The sequence below is a fragment of the Schistocerca nitens genome, chromosome 12, assembly GCF_023898315.1.
Source record: "Schistocerca nitens isolate TAMUIC-IGC-003100 chromosome 12, iqSchNite1.1, whole genome shotgun sequence".
Taxonomy (NCBI): domain Eukaryota; kingdom Metazoa; phylum Arthropoda; class Insecta; order Orthoptera; family Acrididae; genus Schistocerca; species Schistocerca nitens.
Window position 1 is genome coordinate 176,488,264 of NC_064625.1, and position 21,568 is coordinate 176,509,831.

The 21,568-nt window shown below is 41.4% G+C and overlaps 1 protein-coding gene across 1 annotated transcript in view; it reads left to right on the forward strand.

Moving 5' to 3' along the window:
• LOC126215353 (glycerol-3-phosphate dehydrogenase [NAD(+)], cytoplasmic) overlaps positions 1-21,343 on the forward strand; it is a 109,086-nt gene extending 87,743 nt beyond the window's left edge. The window contains exon 9 of the mRNA XM_049942040.1: positions 19,882-21,343. Coding sequence (XP_049797997.1) covers positions 19,882-19,930 — 49 coding nt within the window. The 3' untranslated portion in view covers positions 19,931-21,343. The remainder of the gene's footprint in view (positions 1-19,881) is intronic.
• Positions 21,344-21,568: the final 225 nt, after the last annotated feature.

A 21,568-nucleotide genomic window follows, 5' to 3' on the forward strand; every position in this document is an offset into this window, starting at 1 on the left:
TGCACAAGTAGTGTCACTGTTTGCTCCAAATAGAGTAAACATTAGTATCATTGTGTCACTCTCTTTGTCTGATTCATTAATAAATAGGTTTACTTCAATTTGCTCTGTTTCACGACTGAACACACAAATCAGTAAGTGGAAAACAGAGAACAAACATCACAATGTCTGTGACTATTCGAGCTTTCCCATTGGACTTCGAAGAAAAAGCACTACAGTCAGCTACTCTCAAACCCTCTTATTTTCTGGGGTATGTGGACGCTACGTTCGTAGTGTGGCCACATGAACTTGACAATCTACCTATGTTTTTTCAGTACTGAAATTCACTCCATCTGAATATAAACTTCACAGTGGAAGTGGAAAAAGATGGTACTTTACCTTTTCTTGACGTTTTGGTAGCAAGGAAAGCAGATGGAATCTTGGGACACAGCATTTACTGCAAGCCGATGCGTACAGATCTATATCTGCAGCCGACAAGCTACCGTCATCCTGTGTTCGTAGAGCACATGTGGTTTCTGACCGTGAAAGCCTGTCGAGTGCAATACGACATTTGAAGACACTGTTCCAACAAAATGGTTAGTCTGAGGTACAGATACGTAATGAATTCAGGCCTGAGCAAGTTCAGTCTACGGAGCAGAATGAAGATACCACCACTTTGCCCTTCTTGCCGTATTATGGTGCCGTGTCACCAGGAATCGGAAGAGTCCTCAGAAGCTATGACATTGTGTTTTTCGACCCTCTGCAAAACTGAGAAACGTGTCGGGTTCCGTTAAGGATGATCTTGGCCTGAGGAAATGTGATGTGTACAAGATTCCTTGACAATGTGGGGCAGCATATATAGGCCAGATATGTTGCACAGTACAAGAACGCTACGATGAACGTCAGCATCGTACACACTTACGTCGACCGGAAAAGTCGGCAGTTGCAGAACACTGTCTGAATACTGGACATCACGTGATTTGTGAAAAGATGGAAGTTTTATCCCTGGCATCATCTTTCTGGGATTGTGTCATTAAGGGGGGTAGGACGTCAAACAGACCGACTTGGAGCAAGGGAGGCATCACATGACATTTTCATTTCCAAGGTCTATACTTTTACAAATAAATTCATAGAACTATGTCAGCATCACCAGGAAGGATTCAGGATTCACACTCATTGCAGTGGAAGTTTGAAAACATAACAAAATATTTTTTTTTATGTGTGAAATTTATTCATTTTTTTCACTTACTAATGGCTGCATTGTTGCTATAGGTACACTTTTCTTCATAAGTTAGAGAGATTCTTCGATGAATTTTGCACAGCATACATACCATACTTACAGGTGTATGAAACTCTAGAATTTATTTAATTTATGAAAACACGGATGATCTGTTGTATTTTAAACTTCATGTTTAGAAAAAAACACAAATTTTGTAGTTAATTACCTCAATTTTTACCACAGTTTTTAATAGATTTGGAAAATTGTAAAGTTTCATACACCTTTAAGTATGGTTTGTATGCTGTGCAAAATTCATCGAACCATCTCTCTTACTTATGAAGAAAAGTGTACCTATAGCAACAAATGCTGCCATTAGTAAGTGAAAAAAATGATGAAATTTCAAATGTAAAAAAAATTACTTTGTTAAGTTTTCAAACTTCCACTGCTGTGAGTGTTAATTCAGAATCCTTCCTGGTCATGCTGACAAAGTTTTATGAATTTATTTGTAAAAGTATAGATAGTGGAAATTAAAATGTCCTGTGGTGCCTCTCCTGCTCCAAGTTACGCCGGCCGAAGTGGCCGTGCGGTTAAAGGCGCTGCAGTCTGGAACCGCAAGACCACTACGGTCGCAGGTTCGAATCCTGCCTTGGGCATGGATGTTTCTGATGTCCTTAGGTTAGTTAGGTTTAACTAGTTCTAAGTTCTAGGGGACTAATGACCTCAGCAGTTGAGTCCCATAGTGCTCAGAGCCATTTGAACCATTGCTCCAAGTCGGCCCGTTTCACGTCCTACCACCCCTTAAGGAAGCAATACATATCTGTACAGCCGATAATCCCATTTACAGGAATGTGGGATTTCAACTGAGCACAGCCTGGAACCCTGCATCGGCTGCTATTAAATCACGATTCTTCGATAACAGACCTGTCATAACATCGGTTTAGTTCAGCCGTCGGTGAGTAACGTCTGGCTGCACTGCTGGCAAATGCACGCACAGATGAACAACTCTCCGATTTTCCAACTATCTGCAAATCCTTGCACATGCTCAATTTCCACGCCCGCACATTCTTTGCGTGCGGGCCTCGACGTGCAGATACCGTCAGTCGTACCTAGCCACCAGCAAGGTCGAACTACCTGAAGATGTCGGACAGTTGCTCCGAGGAAATATTGTGGAATTTGCACAACGTCAACCGGAGTCAAACCCGTGAAGACTATTTACAGTCACAATGTCTGTTCATTAAATGTATGTATTGCCACTGAGAACGAGCTCAGAGAGTTCAAAACTGGCACAGTTTTATAAGCAACCTAAATGGAGGGTGGAAAAGTGATTGGCTGCAGTCTCATTCCTTTCTCGTAATTCCACAGTCAGAATGTTTTCCACGTCAAGTACGGGAAAAAATAATCGGGCTACGAACTGCGAAACGAGTGACGGGTGTGCATTGGAACTGGATGTGAGGCAGTACGCAAGTCAGGGGGAAAGGTAAGGAGAAAAGTACTGACAGATTGTGAGCTGTGGGGGAATTAATTCGTGGGTGGCAGCTCACCTGGTGGAACACTGCACGCAAAAGGTGACGAGTTGTCAAAAGGTGACGAGTTGTATTGTAAAAAGACACGGGTAACATATGTTGGCTACTGTCATTAGAGGCCCGGCGGCAGGTAGACTGTTCCCGTTTCCAGGCCTGTTTAGGCCGTACTCTGTTATCTCAATTTGTGCAAGCTGGTAACCGGGGAGGGAGTACACGGATGGAGCCTCCACAACTGATTGTGAGTGAACACGATCGGGTGTACCCTGGAAATTTTGAACTAATGCCAATGACAGATCCTCCTGTCACAGGGAAATGTCAGAGAAAAATGGCAAACACACCACGCTGGACCTCTCGAAAACCAAAACTTGCGATGACTTCTTTAAAAAGTGAAGGGTTGTCGAGAGAGAAAGAAGTCTTACTATCAGACAAGTGCAAACGTCATTTGTGGGAAATTGCAAGAAACACACGGAGAGGTAAATGACTGCAGACCGAAAATTGAAGACACGAAGACGGTATTACAACTCCCTCCTAAACAATACGGTAGTGCTTTCTCTGTAAGTCCGATATAGAGATTAAGTCGACAAGTATCGCAGACGTAAACGACACTGAAATTATAACAATTGCACTACAGTTGTGTACAGTTTCATCTGTGTACAAACCACCTAATACTGATTTTACCTTTCAGAAGCCAGATAACTTTCAGAATGAAAACATCAAGGGAGATTTTAACTGTCAACTGGGGACATAACTCAGTATATAAAAATGGGGAAGAACTAGAAAGTTGGGCAGAAAAAGAGGAACTGAAACTTATTTTTGATTCTAATGTAAGATGTGGCAGATGGCAGAGAGGGTTTAACCCTGACAACATCTTCCTCACTCACAACAATCTTCATCACGTAACAAAAACAGTAGAAGAAAATTTCCACAGGACACAACATTGTCCTTCATCTTGTACAGCTTGTGGAGTTGTTTGAGTAGAAAGCATACTCTTCAAATGCCGTTTCAACTTTGAGAAAGCCAAATGGAATGCTTTCAGAGAAGAACTGGATCTCGAAGTTGAAAAGAAGCAGACCAAAAAAACTAAAAAAAACCTGGGAACTTGTAAGGAAAACGTCACGGAGGCATATTCCCCTCGTACGTAAGACCTTATTTTTATGCGGCCTCGACTCGAGCTCACGAGACCTCTCGTGGGACTATCGTACCGAGTACAGTGCAGATGCTTTCTCAGCAGATATGACTGATGTGGGAGAAGAATTACTCTGAAACATAGCTGAACAAAGAAGGGAGAGATGGACTAAATTGCTGTCTCATGTGGACATGAAACAGAACAGTTGAAATGTGTGAAAGCTGATAAAAAATCTTACCAATGATCCTGCTAGCGAGCCATTGACAACAAATGTCACTCTGAACTAGATTGCTCACCGACTGTTACTGTATGGTATGACAAGGCAGAAAGTTGAATCTCGAGCGAAACATAGGAAGAGAGAGCGAATCTCTAGAAAGACTATTTTCACCTGAAGAAGAGAAGTCTGACAACTGAAAGAAAATAAAGCAGCAGACACAGATGACATACAAACTGAAAAATAAAGCAGTCTGGTCCAAAAACTAATGAATGTCTAGTGGAGATGATGAACAAATGTTTGGATACATTTCAGATTCCCAAACTGTGGAGGAATGCACAAGTAGTAGCATTACTAAAGCCTGACAAAGAGCCAACCGAGTCAAAAAATTTCCGTTCTATTTCCTTAACCCGCCACTATATATGTTATTTGCAAGAATGGTTCTGTCGAGAATAGCAACTGACCTGAAAAAGCTGGATTCAGACCAGGGAAAGTCAATACGACTCGACACATTGAAGACAGTTACGAAAGGAAGTCGATAACTGTTGCTGTCTTTGTCGACCTTTCTGCCGTACCGATTTACGTATCGAGAGGCGTGTTGCAGAATTGAAGATTCGACATAACCCTCCAGAGGAAGAAAAATAGACCGTGAAGTCAAAAGAATGGATTATCACAAGGGCAAATTATATCCCCTACTTTGTACAATATGTACACAAATTACCAGCCACACCAACTGGAAATGAAGAGAGACGACACTGCCATTACTGCTCACGAAAAGACGCCTGGAGAAGTTAAATGAAAACTTACATACCTCGGGGAACTACTACGAAGAAAATTGCGTGCGACCTAATCCGTAAAAAATACAAGTACGTGCATTCTACCTGCGTAATGGACGAGCCTCGAGACAGAAATAGAATAGAGAGGGGTTAGACTACAACACTGCACCCAACCAAAATACTTGGGAGTCACCCTAGACTGTACACCGTCATTTAAAAAAACTGCAGTGTCCTAAAAGCAAAAATTTGTGTAAGAAACAATATTATCTGTAAACTGACTGGCTACTGGTTTGACACAGGCAGCATAACCTCAAGTTCTTCGATTGTCAGCAGTGGGACTCAGTTTTGCAGCCGGAGAGTACGCGGCACCAGTGCGGGAGGTGTCTAGCTGTTACAGATGAGTACATATCACTTCAGATTAGACTGTCAGGATTGTCACCGGATGCCCGAGGCCTACACCTGTCCACAAAGTTTACCAACTTGCGGCAGTAGCACCGGTGACTACGAGATGCAAAGTAGTGAAATAGGGTGAGGGAGGACTAGGGTCCTACACTCGGTATACGACACGGTCATCGGAGGAAGAGTGCGAGTATAAATCAGCTTTAGCATTCCGGCATTTGTATGAAATAATGTACTGAAACCCAGTCAACCAGATGTCACACTCAGCTAGACAAATCTGAAATTTTGTGTTAAGTAGCCAAGTGAAACCTTTAATGTATTTCAAAGTTTTACGTATTATAAGTTTTGATGCCATCAGCCTTTCTTAAAAAAGGCAGAACTTGAACTTCTGTTTCCAAGTAGAAACTAGAGTCACAAACCTATAGTAACTGAAGTTATTGAGCTATAAAACCCTCCCCTGTATAGAGGATATCGAAAATTGTATTTTGAGAAATCCCTTTCCTCGATAAACTACAGAGTGGTTCTATTCCGTCCAGAACACTATTATTTTGTGAGAAACTTTCTAAGATACCTGTCGCTGTAACACCCTATGGGAATGTGAGTGAGGTGCACGGTTTAATACATTGTTAGGACTTGACACTGCAAGCGGATTGGGAATTGCGCAACATTTCGGATACATTTTGTTCATCAGGTTGCCCTCCACGGGGTGGGTGCACACGACGACTGTGGTTGTATTGGGTTAGATAGAGCAGCAATCGGTCGTAGAATTAAGTTGCTTTAATATGACATTTATAGTCACAACGCAGATCAGATTTCGATCTGTGTCAGGTCATTATCAATGCTAAAACAAATACAAGAGTATATATTACAATGTGATTTACAAAAGTCATAAGTCCATCACATTGTTGTCTTTTAATGTTAACATTACATACCAATATGGAATTGTAGCAGTTGTTCGTGCTCAAGTGAATGCTTACTCAGTTCAACCGTTACTGTCGTAAAATTATATGTCGGTTTCACAGTACACATCAGTTTTCCGCACTGGTATGTAATGTTAACATTAAAAGACAACGATGTGACGGGCTTATAACTTTTGTAAATCACATACTCTTGTATTTGTTTTGGCATTGCTAATGACCTGACACTGGTCGAAATCTGATCTGCGTTGTGACTGTAAATGTCTTATTAAAGCAACTTAATTCTACAACTGATTGCTGCTCTATCTAATCCAATACATTTTGTTCATCACATACATCGAGGTCCCTCGTCCCACGAAGTTGACACAGGAGTATTTGCCTTTACTTTTGAGGAGAGACTTATTTCCTGAGACAGTCAAAATCACAACCTACAGTTGTGATATGAAACCTCATTTCTCAACCCCCAGTGCTTTACATTAAATGCCAAATCTTCAGCATACGTCTTTCCGCCATACCGACGACCCAATTTTTGGAGACCGGTCAGCTGCTTCACGAAAGCTCACAATGTGAACTATCGTCCATTCTCTTTCAGTTGCAGAGATGACCCCTCTCTGAACCCCTGAAATGTACTGTAGTTAAGGATTACAAAATCTGAGAACTCAGGGTCTCCAGTTCTCTCGTTATTTTGAAAGTGTGGAAAAGCACACTCGCTCGTGTGTCTTTCTGATCGTATCCCGAAGCATCTACCAGTGAAAGCACTCACTTTACAGAACTCTCTTCTGAAAAATCTACAGACGGGCGAGCTGATGCCAGCTGGTAGCTGAGGGAGCCACGATCTGCAGACCCTGAGGCAGCCACTTCTTCTGAGTTCCGAACCCCCACAGCAGAGGGTTAAGGAGTTAAGGAGAAGAAGAAATAATTGTGTCAGAAGTACACTGTAGTAATCCCAGGTGCAGCAGAGCTCCCGACGTCATCAAATTCGGAACTGACGTCCGTCGACGATATTCCACCCTTGTCGGTGGCAGACGGTGGTCGTGGTGCGTGATCTGTGCTCTCGGTCCCTTCGTAACTGACCGGGATGCCCGTAATGTGGTAGTTCGATGGGACTACAACTTATATTTCTGTCACGTGTCGGAACTGTAACAATAAGCGTCCTCCCGTTCCACATCTCGTAGCTCTCTGAGAAATACAATTTTCTGATTGTTCGATGTTATTTGTAGCACTCCGATTTTACGTATCCCGCTCGATCGGGATCAGATAGCAGCCTAAATAATAATTATTTGATGTGACCGTGTACCTAATGGGGCTGGCAATCGGAATGGACTGCTGCGGAGTTGTTACATTCCATTTTGTCCTTCTCAAATGCTGTAATAATGAAATGTCCGGTGACAAGAAGAACGCCAACACAGCTCCATTAGTCAAGAACCTATATTCGTCTCTAAAACACAAGAACAAGGAGACAGCCACTGCCTTCGTCATACATGTTTAATTATGGCTAATCTCAGCACAGGCCTCTTCGTTATTCATTATTGTCACACGCAAATTCAATCACTGCAATCCAACACTGCAATCCAACACAGCAATCCAAATGATGCCGGTGCGGTAGACGCGAAACCAAAAATATCGGTAATCACTCTCGTAATTGTACTTCTTCACTTTCCCGTATTGTTCTAACACAGAGGGGTTAAACCGCGGCGATGGCCACTCCCTTTGTCGGTAAGCCTCGCATTACATCAACCGGCTTCCACACGGCTCGGCCCACAACCTGGAACTCTTCAACTCTACACTCGCTCTCGCAACCCGACACTATCGACTGTTTGCCCTGTCGACCTGTGCCGAGTGCAAACTTATAGTAAGGGCCTACGGACCCCTTACATATTGTCTCTTCTGTCAGAACATTGTCGGTCTGAGAGAACATTAGGAGCAGTCTCTGTGTTAGTTTGCACAGATAGCTTCATCCTTCGTACAACAATACAAGTGTTTCAGCTCATTTTGAATCCTCGGAGGGCCCGGCAGTGTCTCGAGCGACGTCCCCTACGAACTGCTCGTCACATTTTAACGGCTCCGTGTGGGGCTCATTGCCTAATTAAATGCAGTGAGAAGGAATACTGGAAGCACTACGTCTCCTCCTCAGGAACATATGCGTCTTTCTGCCAGGTAGTCTACTGGGCTCCCAGAGATTGAAGACTGCGCCAGATATCTTCCTTCGTGACAGCATTTCTACCGACACGTCAGTTCTCACCGGACACCTCGCGACAGTGTTACTGTACTCTCTGTACTCGGACAACTTTTGAACTCGTAAAAGACAGGTCGGAGGCATCCCGTGTCGTTTACTACCCGTAACCCCGAAGTATGCAGTGAACCTTTTGCCGACCGGAAACTGTTCCGGGCTCTGGAAGTGTCACGACACGGCCCCGGGCCCAGTTTCTCTTCTCAATTGGACGATCTGACATCAGAATGTGGCTCGCAGACTCTGTAGGTACTGCTACTCGCCTTTGTGTGTGTGTGCTCTGTTTTCATCTCAATTGGAGTACAGTTGCCATGTTTATGGCTCACTGGTATCTACATCTACATCCATACTACGCAAGCCACCTGACGGTGTGTGGCAGAGGGTACCTCGAGTACCTCTATCGGTTCTCCCTTCTATTCCAGTCTCGTATTGTTCGTGGAAAGAAGGATTGTCCGTATGCCTCTGTGTGGGCTCTAATCTCTCTGATTTTATCCTCACGGTCTCTTCGCGAGATATACATAGGAGGGAGCAATATACTGCTCGACTCTTCGGTGAAGGTATGTTCTCGAAACTTTAACAAAAGCCCGTACTGAGCTACTGAGCATCTCTCCTGCAGAGTCTTCCACTGGAGGCCTCCGTAACGCTTTCACGATTACTAAATGATCCTGTAACGAAGCGCACTGCTCTCCGTTGGATCTTCTCTATCTCTTCTATCAACCGTATCTGGTACGGATCCCACACTCCTGAGCAGTATTCAAGCAGTGGGTGAACAAGTGTACTGTAACCCACTTCCTTTGTTTTCGGATTGCATTTCCTTAGGATTCTTCCAATGAATCTCAATCTGGCATCTGCTTTACTGACAATCAACTTTATATGATCATTCCATTTTAAATCACTCCCAATGCGTACTCCCAGATAATTTATGGAATTAACTGCTTCCAGTTGCTGACCTGCTATTTTGTAGCTAAATGATAAGGGATCTTTCTTTCTATCTATTCGCAGCACATTACACTTGTCTACATTGAGATTCAATTGCCATTCCCTGCACCGTGCATTAATTCACTGGAGATCCTCCTGCATTTCAGTACAATTTTCCATTGTTACAACCTCTCGGTACACCACAGCATCATCCGCAAAAAGCCTCAGTGAACTTCAGATGTCATCCACAAGGTCATTTCTGTATATTGTGAATAGCAACGGTCCTACGACACTCCCCTGCGGCACACCTGAAATCACTCTTACTTCGGAAGACTTCTCTCCATTGAGAATGACATGCTGCGTTCTGTTATCTAGGAACTCTTCAATCCAATCACACAATTGGTCTGATAGTCCATATGCTCTTACTTTGTTCATTAAACGACTGTGGGGAACTGTATCGAACGCCTTGCAGAAGTCGAGAAACACGGCATCTACCTGGGAACCCGTGTCTGTGGCCCTCCGAGTCTCGTGGACGAATAGCGCGAGCTGGGTTTCACACGTCTTTTTCGAAACCCGTGCTGATTGCTACAGAGTAGATTTCTACATTCTAATTTGATAGTAATGGACCCAGTCTGTCATTGTCGAGTAGGACTGGTCATTGGCACTTTCAGGACTATTGCTGCAGGCAGTCTTCTTGCCGAAGTCGAGTCGTACCTCTTCAGTTCTGACAGCACCTACTCTCACTTACTTACGAAACCACCATCTGACAATTTCCTAATCGCCCTACTCGCCAAATTCTTTTCGCATACGAGGGACAGTGACCACTGGGGCCTGTGCTCGGACATAATTGTCAGTCAGAATGTGCCCCGAGGCCCTCAGTGCTCTCCCCGTGTATTGCCGTGCGATCCTCGTCGGCTGGCACTCGGATCGACGTATTTCACGGACTTAAAGTTCCTGTCTTCCTCGTGACCTTTTTGCATCTTTCCCTCTCAGTTCTTTGGCGATATCAGAGTGCTGACATCTTAACAGTGATAGTTTAAAACTGTGGACAGGACAGGATAGGATATATTTTTACATTTACTGCCGATCAGGTACAACATTAATGGAACCCTTTATTGTGGTCAGAGTGGGTGTCACCAATCTTCTGTCCAGTTTAATGTCACCACAACGAATTCTTTTCCTGCACCGGCGTCTACGTCTCAGAGTAGCATTCGCACTCTGCGTTCTCAATTATTTGTCAGATGTATTACAGGCTCTGTTTTCCCCTGCAGGTTTTACCCTCTACAGCTGCCTCAAGTGTCCTGGTGCCTTAACGTATGTCCTATCATCCTGTCCCGTCTCAGTGCCACTTGCAGTGTTACGTGGCTTTATGCTTAATTACAGATTTACTATATTATCAGTTGATTTGTTTTCACCACGTAACGCCTGCCGTTTACGTCCTCCTTCGTTGATGAGCGATGTATCATTTTTCGTTCTTACACCACAACTCTTCCTTTCTGATATCTTTACTACTTTTTATCTATATAAATGACGAACTATTGGTTTTGCCGTTTAACAACTTTTTAATACCTGTCATCCGCCTATACGTTTTACATATACCTATTTCAGACTCGAAAGCAGAATATCTCTTCCTTTGACGTCGTCCAACAACGACCTAGGAAGCTTTACGCGCTCGCGGCCCGGGAGGCTCTTCCGTGGCTTGCGGTAGTTTGCAGCATTCGTTTTATTCCTCGCCCACTTGCCGCTACGTCGAACTTTCGTGGCGATCGTCGGGCGACGTCTTCCACGTTATCTGCAACATAAATAAACTTTCTTCCCACAGTATTTCTGAAAACCCAAAAACAAACTTAAAGAACATAATAATAATAACTGTTCTTACAATTATTTGTATAAGTCTCAGTCAATTTAATGAGGGGTACGACAGGCCTAAGCCTCGTGACACCACACACTCTACCTCTCCTCGCCTCATTTCATCCCTCACCTTACTGGCCCACCTAACTTTCGACACCCTACTATAATACCACATCTCAAACGATTTGATTCTCTTCGTTTTGATTTTTCCACAGTCCGTGATTCACTTCCGTAAGGTGCTGTGCTCCAAACACAGATTCTCAGAAATTTCTTCCTCAAATTAAGACTGATATTTGAAACTAGTAGAGTTTGCTTTGTCAGGAATGCCCTTTCCATCAGTGCTTCTCTGCTTTTTTGATCCTCCTTTCTCCATCTGTCGTGGGTTATTTTCTTGCCCAAGTTGCAGAATTCCTTACCTTCGTCTACTTCGTGCATCCCAATTTTTATGTTAAGTTTATCACTAATCTCACTTCTACTACTAATCATCATTTTCATCTTCCTGTGATTTACTCACAGTCTATGGTGTGCTCATTAGTGTGTTCATTCCATTCGACAAGTCTCAGTTCACCCTTACCTTCACTGATGACAGCAATGTCATCAGCAAATCTTATTATTGGCATCCTTTCAACCTGAATTTTAATCTCACTCCTGAACCTTTCTTTCATTTGCATCCTCAGTGTGTAGATTGATCACTACATCCTTGTCTTATAAAGCTTTCCAAACTGAGGACTTCCTTCTCGGCCCTCCGTTCTTCATTTTCCCCCTCAGATGGGACATATTCTGTGTTACCTGCCTTACACCTATTTTTCCAAGAATTTTAGTCATCTTCCACCATTTTACATTGTCGAACACTTACTTTCAGTCAACAAATCCTACGAATCTGTCACAAATTTTTTAAGTGTCGTTCCAGATATCGAGTGCGACATTAGAAATGCCTCTGTTGTGCCTTTACCTTCCCTGCGGTCAAACACGTTGTCATCTGACAGATCCTCAGTTTTCTTTTCAGTTTTTCTATTTACTATTCTTGTCAGCAACTCGGATTCAGAAGCTGTTAAGCTGACTGTGCAGTACTTGTCTTCCTGATTATGTAGATGATATTTCTCTGAAAGTTTGATGGTATGTGTCTAGACTCACAGAATCTACAAATGTAAATAATTATTTGGTTACCAGTTCCTCCCAGTGACTTCAGAAATTCCACAGGAAGGTTAATTATGCTTCACATTACTTAATTGCAGTTGTTCCAAAGCTCTGTTAAATTATGACAATGCTCTGTCTCTTCTAACTTCTTCTTCAATCACGTCATCAGACAGTTCGTCTCTCTAGTAGAGGCTTCAGTGTACTCTTTCCACCTATCTGCTCTCTCATTTGAACTTTTAATGTCACTGCCTATGCTTAATATCACTGTACGTTGTTCTGAACTGGTCCATCCGATGACCACTTCTTTGCATTTTTCCTCTAGCCTTTTCACCTCGGGTTCTCTGCATTTCTTATTTCATCCCTCAGTCACTCACATTGGCATATTCCTGTTTCTCCTCAACATTTTTTGTACTTATTTTTTTGTCAATCAACTGAAATATTATTTTTTTCTGGTATTTGTAATCCTACTTTTGCTGCTTAACATTGAAGTTCTGTGATTTGTTCTTGTGCATTTAAAAAAAAAAAAAAAAAAAAAAAAAAAATTTGTGTAATAAGTCCCACGTTATCTGCAAATGCTAGACAATCTACAGTGATCTTTTTTGGCTTCATATCTAGCTGTAACCTCTTGCCATTTATGGCCTTCTTCCATGCTCTAGCCACTTCCTGTAATTCACGACTAAAAAGAAGGGGCAACAAGCCATTTCCTTCTCTTACTGCTGATTTTATTTCGGAATTTTCTGACAATTCTTCCATAATTTTTAGTTTTGATATTGTTGGTTAAAGTTGATTTAATTATTTTTGTTCTTTTGTTATCTAGCCAAACACTTTTTAATATATTGAGTGACTTATTTCCACCAACAGAATCATACACTTTTTAAAAAATTGACAAATATTACCACTTAACTGGTATTTGTAATCCTACTTTTGCTGCTTAACATTGAAGTTCTGTGATTTGTTCTTGTGCATTAAAAAAAAAAAAAAAATAATAAAAAAAAAAATTATGATCTTCGTAGTATCTAAGATGTGCCTTCAGTTTACGACACTCAGTACATGTGATCTGATTTTCCTGAGCAGACGTGATCTGATTTTCCTGAAGCCTGCTCAATATTCCCCTAACTGTGGACTGAGTCTTTTTTCAGCTCTGCTTAAAAGTGCCTTCGACAGGATCTTACAGGTCACTGGCAAGTGGGAGATTCCTCTAGAATTGTTGGTATCTGTTTTATTTCCCGTATTTATGTAGAACATTATTACTTGTTGCACAGCTCCTCAACACACACTACTACTTGTCATGTAGCTAACACAACTTTTCAGTCCTTGAATGTACATATCCAGTTGATTTGTAGAAAGAATGGCTGACAAGCTATTTCCTTTTGAGTTTTTCCTTTTCATTTCCTTTCGAGTTGGTAAAGACACTCGGTTTCGCGATTTGTGGTGGACGGGAGTTTGTCGAATATCTTCTAACCGGTGTACGTAACTCCATTCTGGATGCTGGATAAGAAGGTGAAGTCTACACGAAAATTATGTTCATGCTTTGTTGTGTGAGTTGAGTTTATCATCAGCAATGAAAACCATTAAGGAGTTGATGTTTTTGGAAGTAAGTGCCAGAACTCCAAGGCTTCCACAAGGAGTGCAGATATCTACCTGACACAATAGTCTTCTCGGTTCTGCTAAACAAACATTTTATTTTCTTTTGGTGCTCTGCTGTAGAAGATATTTCGTAAGACAATAGGGACCAAAAATATGCATAATAAGCTGCCTCTTCTTCTTAGGTCAACACAATGAAAAATGTTCCCGAGGGCATAACATACCGAACTGAGCTTCTCGGTTAGCGTATATGTGTGTTAACTGCTTTTAAACTTGCTATTAAACTGACCCTGAGGAATTTCGCTCTCTTTGCTTCATTCAGTGAATGACCACAAATATCTACTTATATTGCTAATAGGTCTTATTGCCAGTTTGAAACTGCACAATATGAGCTTCACTCAGTTTACGACCATCAACAAATTGCTCTTTAAAATCATCAGAAGACAATCCACATAAGATAGAAACGAGAGTTGTGGCATTCTGTATGTTACCCCTCCCAAATTCTGAGGTGATTTTCATACCTGTCAGAGAAACTCTCTGCTGCTTTCTGTTACGTACGTAAGACTCCATCTGTGTGAGAGAGATATACCATTAATGCCATAACACTTCGCTTTTAGAATTTTGTGAGCCACACAATAAAAGGCCTCGGCAAGTTCACAGAATACATCAACGGGATAATTATTCTCGTTTAGCTCTACTAGCAATTAATTTGTGAGGTCTCGTATTGCTTTCTGTGTGAATAATCCTTTACAAAAGCAAAATTGAGGGGCTGTTAATGAGTTCTGATCTGTCATTCTACTGTAGGCTGCTAACTCGGACAAATTGGTAGAGTGGTGTACATCTGCAGCTTCCTTGTCTCCAGGTTTTAGATGGCTGTTACATCTTTCAGGAAATATGCTTAGAGTCATTGACCGATTTGCTAAGATAGCTTAAGGATAGTAGTATCAGGTCGGCACAAGATTTTAGGAATCTGCTAGAAACATTATTGTAGCCAGCAGAATTACATTTTAGTGACCTGGTGACTTCTGTAAGCTCGTTAGGGGTTATATGTCTGAAGCCAAAGTATGTTGTTGATGCATGCAGTGTCTGCACGAGTAAAAGTAATGCATCTGTATTTGGTAATTCATTCTGGGTGCGTCTGCAGCCACTGCGAGGAAGTAATTATTAAATTTCGTGGCCAGTGACTGGAAAGCGTCACAATTTCTTCGACAATTATTATTTGGGGGTCAATTTCATTTGGAGGACTACTTTTGTTTGCCCTCATTTAATAATTTTGCAAATAGTTTTTGCCTTATTCGTCGAGTTTATGGTCTTCTGAGAATTGTACGCGATCTTTGCCTTTTTAAGACGAGAGTAGAGGATTCGACAATATCGGTGGTAATTTACTTTCGGATGTCGACTACTGCCTGTTCTCCGAATTATGTAGAGCCCTCTCTTCCTGACATTTGGCTCTTTAATCCCGAGAGTTATCTACACTTGTCCTCGCTGCTGTTCAATTTTGCCCTCGTGCGTGTTTGGTGAAACGAGAATGGCACCGGTGTAGGAATATGTTTGCTAACTACGAGTCAACTTTAATGTAAGCTCTGCCTGCTCTATAAATCTCTCCCCAGCATCCTTTTCACCGAGTCACTCTGTACGAGTCTGTTACACGATACTTTTCTTCTGTGATCTGCACATATCAGGTCAGTAAATTTTATTGCTTACATTTGACCGTCACGGTGATATTAACTGTCGACTGTTCATTATGCAGCTAAATCACTACAGGGTGTTGGGTCCTACAAACAAATTGTCCGTAACTGTTGTGCTGTGTCCTTCAGTCCTTGCAGAGAATTTTACTGTGGAAAATAATCTGAATCTGGATATCCACAAACAGTGCCTTCCAGGAAAGTCCGTGTAACCTTTCAAATCCTATTTCGGTGTGGGATCGGGGTGTCTTCCGCTTACTACCTCTGCCAGTTGCCTCGGTCATCCCTCTTTTAGTCTGTCTGTTAATTACTTTTACATATGGTTAGTCCTTTTCTACTACACACTGCTCAACATTTTTAGGAGTGCCTCTTCATTTAGCACTCTGACAAATGCGTGCCCTCGACAGTTCCTTATCGTCGACACTAGCCGACGACAGACGGACGGAGGATTCCCGACTGTACCCTCCCTCCTTCGCGAGTCGTTATTTCTCTGAGCTCGTTTTATTGTTGTCAGCCCTCCCGGTTTTCATTACGCTTCCAGTCTTTTCACAGATAGTATTAGGGTCCTCCTCCTTGCAAAACTACGACGAACTGTCTATTCACAAAAACTGTTACAGAAAAGAAGGATTTAAATTAGAGAAGGCCTTAGTGCTTAATAGGGGACTAAGAGGTTTACAAAATAAGCCCACACGACTCTCCACTCTCGGACAGTGGTCTGACGAGTCACGACCTGACAGCAGCGTCTAGGCCCGCCGAGCTCGTTTAAGTTAGAGTCTTTACAGCATCTTATAATGTCTCCGGCAGTACGAGATGTCAGATACGGTAACACACCCGGGACTGTGGCCTAAGGCCGATAAAACAAAACACGTCGAGGATCATTTACTTAGTCGCCGCCTCGCCCCGGCCGGCGCCTGTCACCACAGACGAGCCCCGGGGGAGGAGGTGGGGTGGGCTTCGTCTACACTCTTGCATAGCTGGTGCAGTTACTTCTCATTTCTGGCAGCAATATTCCTCTCGATGCACCAATTTTGCTACTTGTATGCCCTACCACAATTTGATTAGATTTCTGACCGATGTCACTAACTCCGGATGGACTACCTCTCAAAGCTCGGAATGACATTATCTCTCTTTAGTCCCCTAACTCCTGACTGACCGACCGAGCTACTACTGTTTGGAGAACAAAATAATTGTGATGTCATTGTTCCTACTTTGCATTATCCGACATATGCTAACAGATATCAGAAAAATTATAACTTTTCACTAACCCGTCTGCTGCTGGTATTCTGGCATCTCACACACTTCTTGTTTACACACGTGTGATACATTATTGGAGAACTATTTGCGTCAGAGTGTCAGTAGGGTACGTCTATAAACCAGGTTATGAAATCTGTCACTCTCTCTGAAGCGACATTATTCTATTCCCCCTCACCTATGCAACTGACTATTTGTGACTGTACAACACATCAACTTTACTGGCTCGTTTTAATAGATCCTACCATCTCTGCCTTGTTAGAACAATTCCATATTTATGAATGAAAACAGATAATTCGGACTGGTCTAATGTTATTGACTTTTTGTAAATATATTGTGTATAATTATGTTTTGCGCATTTGTGAATCCTTGATGTCATTTTGTATGCTTGTGATTGCATTGCGTATATGTATTTATATGCAGATTCCTCTCGAGTATATACATCACGACAAAATAATGTTTTATGTTTGTACTGTATGTTTGTGAGACAGCAAAAGAATGTTCTGTGTTTGTTAATTTGTATTCTGAAGCTGTCCTGTGATATTTAGATTAAACATTTGGATGTGGCACACAGTGTAGATTGACCGACAGCATGGTGTTTTTATTGGCTGTTGTGTTTTGAAAGCATGTTAGATGCTTGTGTAATGTAATTAAAGTAGTTAATTGACTATGTATTAGGAATCTGTATTTCTAATCTAGTTTCTCAACTAACAAAGGAACAAATATTAATTTTTGCTTTGTACTTATTTATTTGTATCTCACTAATAGACTACCAAAGCTAGCATTGTATTATAATGCTCATAAGATTAAGCCTTTTTTATAAGTAATAATAGATTATGCATGGTAAGATAATGTAATGTTTACCGATTTAAATAGCTGTAAACTGGAACTGTGCGTATAACCTCTGTTGTTCATGATTTTATTTTTTTATTTTAAAATCACAACTGTTGCATATTACCATTTCATTGTTGTCACATTATAAGGGTCACCTTTGAATACGGAGTGGCATCCCACACGGATCAATTTGTGAGAATGAAGGGCAGTGTGTCATGTAGTCTCTGTAGTCAGTGGCACACTTTTTGCTTCCAGCAGCCATGTGAGTCCTACAAAAGCTTTATTATGTTTATACGAATCTCCGTAAAGGGATACGAAATATTAAAATTTTCTGTGCTCTTTCAAAGAGCTTATAAACACAAGCTGAAGGTGTGCGTGTTCTGAACCAGTGTACATATCTCCGGCTTTAAGCTGAGACCTCTTCGGAAAAGAATGCAATAAGAAAACAATAAAAGTATAATTTGACTAATAGCATGCTTATGAAAGACTGTAATATTAAAATTCTGTTTATTGAAAGTTAATTTGATTATTTCACCATTATTTCAGTTTAATGATTGCAGAGAAGGGTATTCTTCATAACTCAGTAGGCTGCTGCAGTGGACAGCTTCACTTCTGTGCAATTTTGAAAGTAGGGGATGAGTACTGGCAGAAATAAAGCTGTGAGGGCAGGCCAAGTCTGCCCCCATGGCCCAGCTGGTGAGAGCACTGCCCACAAAAGGTGAGGTTCTGGGTTCAGATCCCAGACTGACAGAAAGTCTTAATTTGCTGGGAAGTTTTGACTTAAACAATACCTTACTTGCCCTTCTACATATTCTGTACGATTGCCAACTGCAAAACTAAAGAAATTATAATGTACTCGGAGGTATTCACGAAGTTGTTATTCTCAACCGTTCTGCGAATGGTGTAGCGAGGAGGCCAAATGATAAAAGTCTGTTGCGTACCCTTCACAGTATACACATATATAGTAGATGCGGGTATACAGCATGTCCGAGAAGTCTTTGCACGGCTAGGTCAAACCTGTATTGGAGAACTTACAGTTCTGCTAGATACATAGTTTATATATGTAAGTGCATTTCCGTGTCCTCCACAAGTTGTCAAAACTATGTATGTGCCAGAACTGGAAGGCTTTGAAAGGCTTCCCAAATATTTTTGGACAACTCTCCATCTGTCTTGTGCCGACACTGAGTCACGACGACCTCGACTGGTCCCTACGAGTTGTCTCGGGTGGTGGCCATTTCGATGTTGGTGAACTATACCCGACACAGTGACAAAAGAAATGTTTACCGAGAAATCGCACATCTTAATACTGAAGTATGCCGGAGCTCCATCCTGCTATAACATCACATGATCCACCATTTCCTCGGCTTCGAGCTGAGGTATTAACCACATTCGCAATGTGCCCTTACAAGAATTTCCATTCACATACCTTTCAAAAAATATTGTCCAGACAGTATCATTATGACGCCCTTGCCCATATAACTGGAGGTGGATTCTTTTCCAATTCTTGCACACGATCTGAACATTCAGAAATCACGGCAGACTGCAACTCGCTGCTCTGTGTAGTTGTCGGATAATTTATTCACAAATACCGATCTAAATCATTTCATTTTCAATTTTATTTTATTTTTATTTAATTTTTTTTAAAATACCGTCACACCTTGTGGACTGTGGTACTTCAAGTTCAGTAACTTTTGTGAGAACAGATTTCACTTGAGGCTGTTCAATTCATTGAGCCACATTCTCTAACGTTTTCTTATGCCCACTATGCAATACTTTGACGCTTCTCAAAACAAACCGTGCTTCTCCCAATCTAGAGGTCACTTTTTGAGGTGGAGGTCTCACCAAAATGATCTCTAAATATACTAATTATCTCTCGCATTTTTTGCTCTGTTTATGTACACTTGTGCACCCACAGAGACAACTGTATCCACTCACATCAGACATTGATTCACAATTGAAACCAAACAATATAGTACTGATAACAAAGTACGAGTACTAACAAAACTATTGTACAAAGTTGAAAGGTCACGGAGACTTCTTGGACACCTGTACACAAATAATGTGACACGACAGTCTGTAAAGGAAAATAGGGAAGAGGAATGTCGACAAGAAAGAGTGAAGTGTGCAGAATGTGATTTCTCGTATGTTTATTACAGCGCATATGGAAGTAATTAGTGAAGAGTCAATGAAATTATACTAGTCTGTAGAGAATTCACAGTCACAGTGACTCGTTATCCGCAGCATCCGCACAGAGCCGCCGACTCCGGACAGCGAAGCGGGCAGCGTGTAGGGGTGAGGCAGAAGGCATACAAACTTCCGCGCTCTCCACTCTCCTCCAACCGCAGCCCCCCAACCTGCCCTGCCCCTCCTCACCGGCAGAAGAGACCCTCCTCGAGGTATCGAGGTGCGGAGACGCTTCCTCGGAGCCACAAATGGACCGGCTGAACGTCCGGCAGTGTCGTCCTCTGTTCGGCGTCACCGGTTTGCTTCCTTGTAGCGACTGGAAGTAAATATTTTGTAATCCCGATTGCAAACTAAATGTTGTTGCAAAAAGGTGTGCAAAATTGTCTAGGAAGTAGCACATACTTTTGCTGGGATCTAGAAAGGTAAAAGGGATGCTCTGTTATGGTGATGAAGCATATAGTTTTTAAGTGGTAAATACGTTTAGTCGCCAAAAGTCTGGAAACGGAGTGAGGCACATTTACTGCCCTCACTTTTTTGGATTATTGGCTAGTTTCTCCACATGTACCTGACTGTTTAAATATTTTTATTCCGCACGAGAGTTCCTCAAAGAAATTTGTTAAAATTGTTCCGAGTTGCCTTTTGTCGTAAGTTAAATAGCTATATGTCATTACAGTTTGGAGCAAGTCTGAGGCTTATTTATTGCGACAGTGGTGCAAAATGTGATATACTAACTTGCTGTATGTTTTACAATACATACTTTTCTGTGCTGGTCTAGCAAGGAAAAATGAGCATAGCAGAAATATTTTTACTGGTAAAGCTTGTATTCCAATCTCAAGTCTTTGTAAATTAATTTATATTTGTGTTTGTCTACATATAATTTTATAAAGCTATGCTCACTAGCGAGTTTTAAATGAGATACATTGGAAACTGTATATGATAACAGCTGATCATTAAGTATCTGGTGTGAGTCTAAGGAGGAGACTGTTTATATGTCATTATAAAAAAATCATAAACACTGCTCTGCATATACAAAATCACAAAGTAATATCTGTAAATGATTGCATGTCATTGCACCTGTCAAGTGTCTATAAAGATATGGTAACCATATTTTTTATAGTTTCCACTATAAAGGGAAAAGATGGAAGTTCAAAGTTTTAAAGTGTTCTGAAATTTGTCTTCCATAAGTCACATGTGATACTACAGTGGCAATACATGTATGATGTATGTTATAATATGTAGGCAGCAATTATTTAGTCATTTGTAATCAGGAACAGGAACCTAGAAAATAGCATTTTCTGAACTTATATTTAATGATGAATGTGTTACTTTTGGAATATATGGTACATCATCACACGTGATTACTTCTTTCCATTTGCTGTTAATGGGATAAAAAAGATTTTTATGCTTAACTGTATCTCTCCTTAGTGCATTATTGAGATTTTGACTGGACGAAGAAACAAAATATGAATCCGTATGGATAAGAAAGGAATGGTGCTGCAATAAATCACAATGAGTTTTCTCAACAGTCTCTTCTATCCCACCCCCTCCCCCTTGTTTACCAGTAACAAATTACTTAAGGCATCGGATTTGTTGTGTTTCAGGAACTGTAAAATAAATGTCTCAGTATTAATTCTTCCTGTCATTTTTTTGCTAAGTAATGTAATAGTACTCTCCAGTTGACAATATTTTTTGGTCTGTGAAGAGCTACAAACTGTTGTGGATTCACTTGAACTGAAAACTGTAT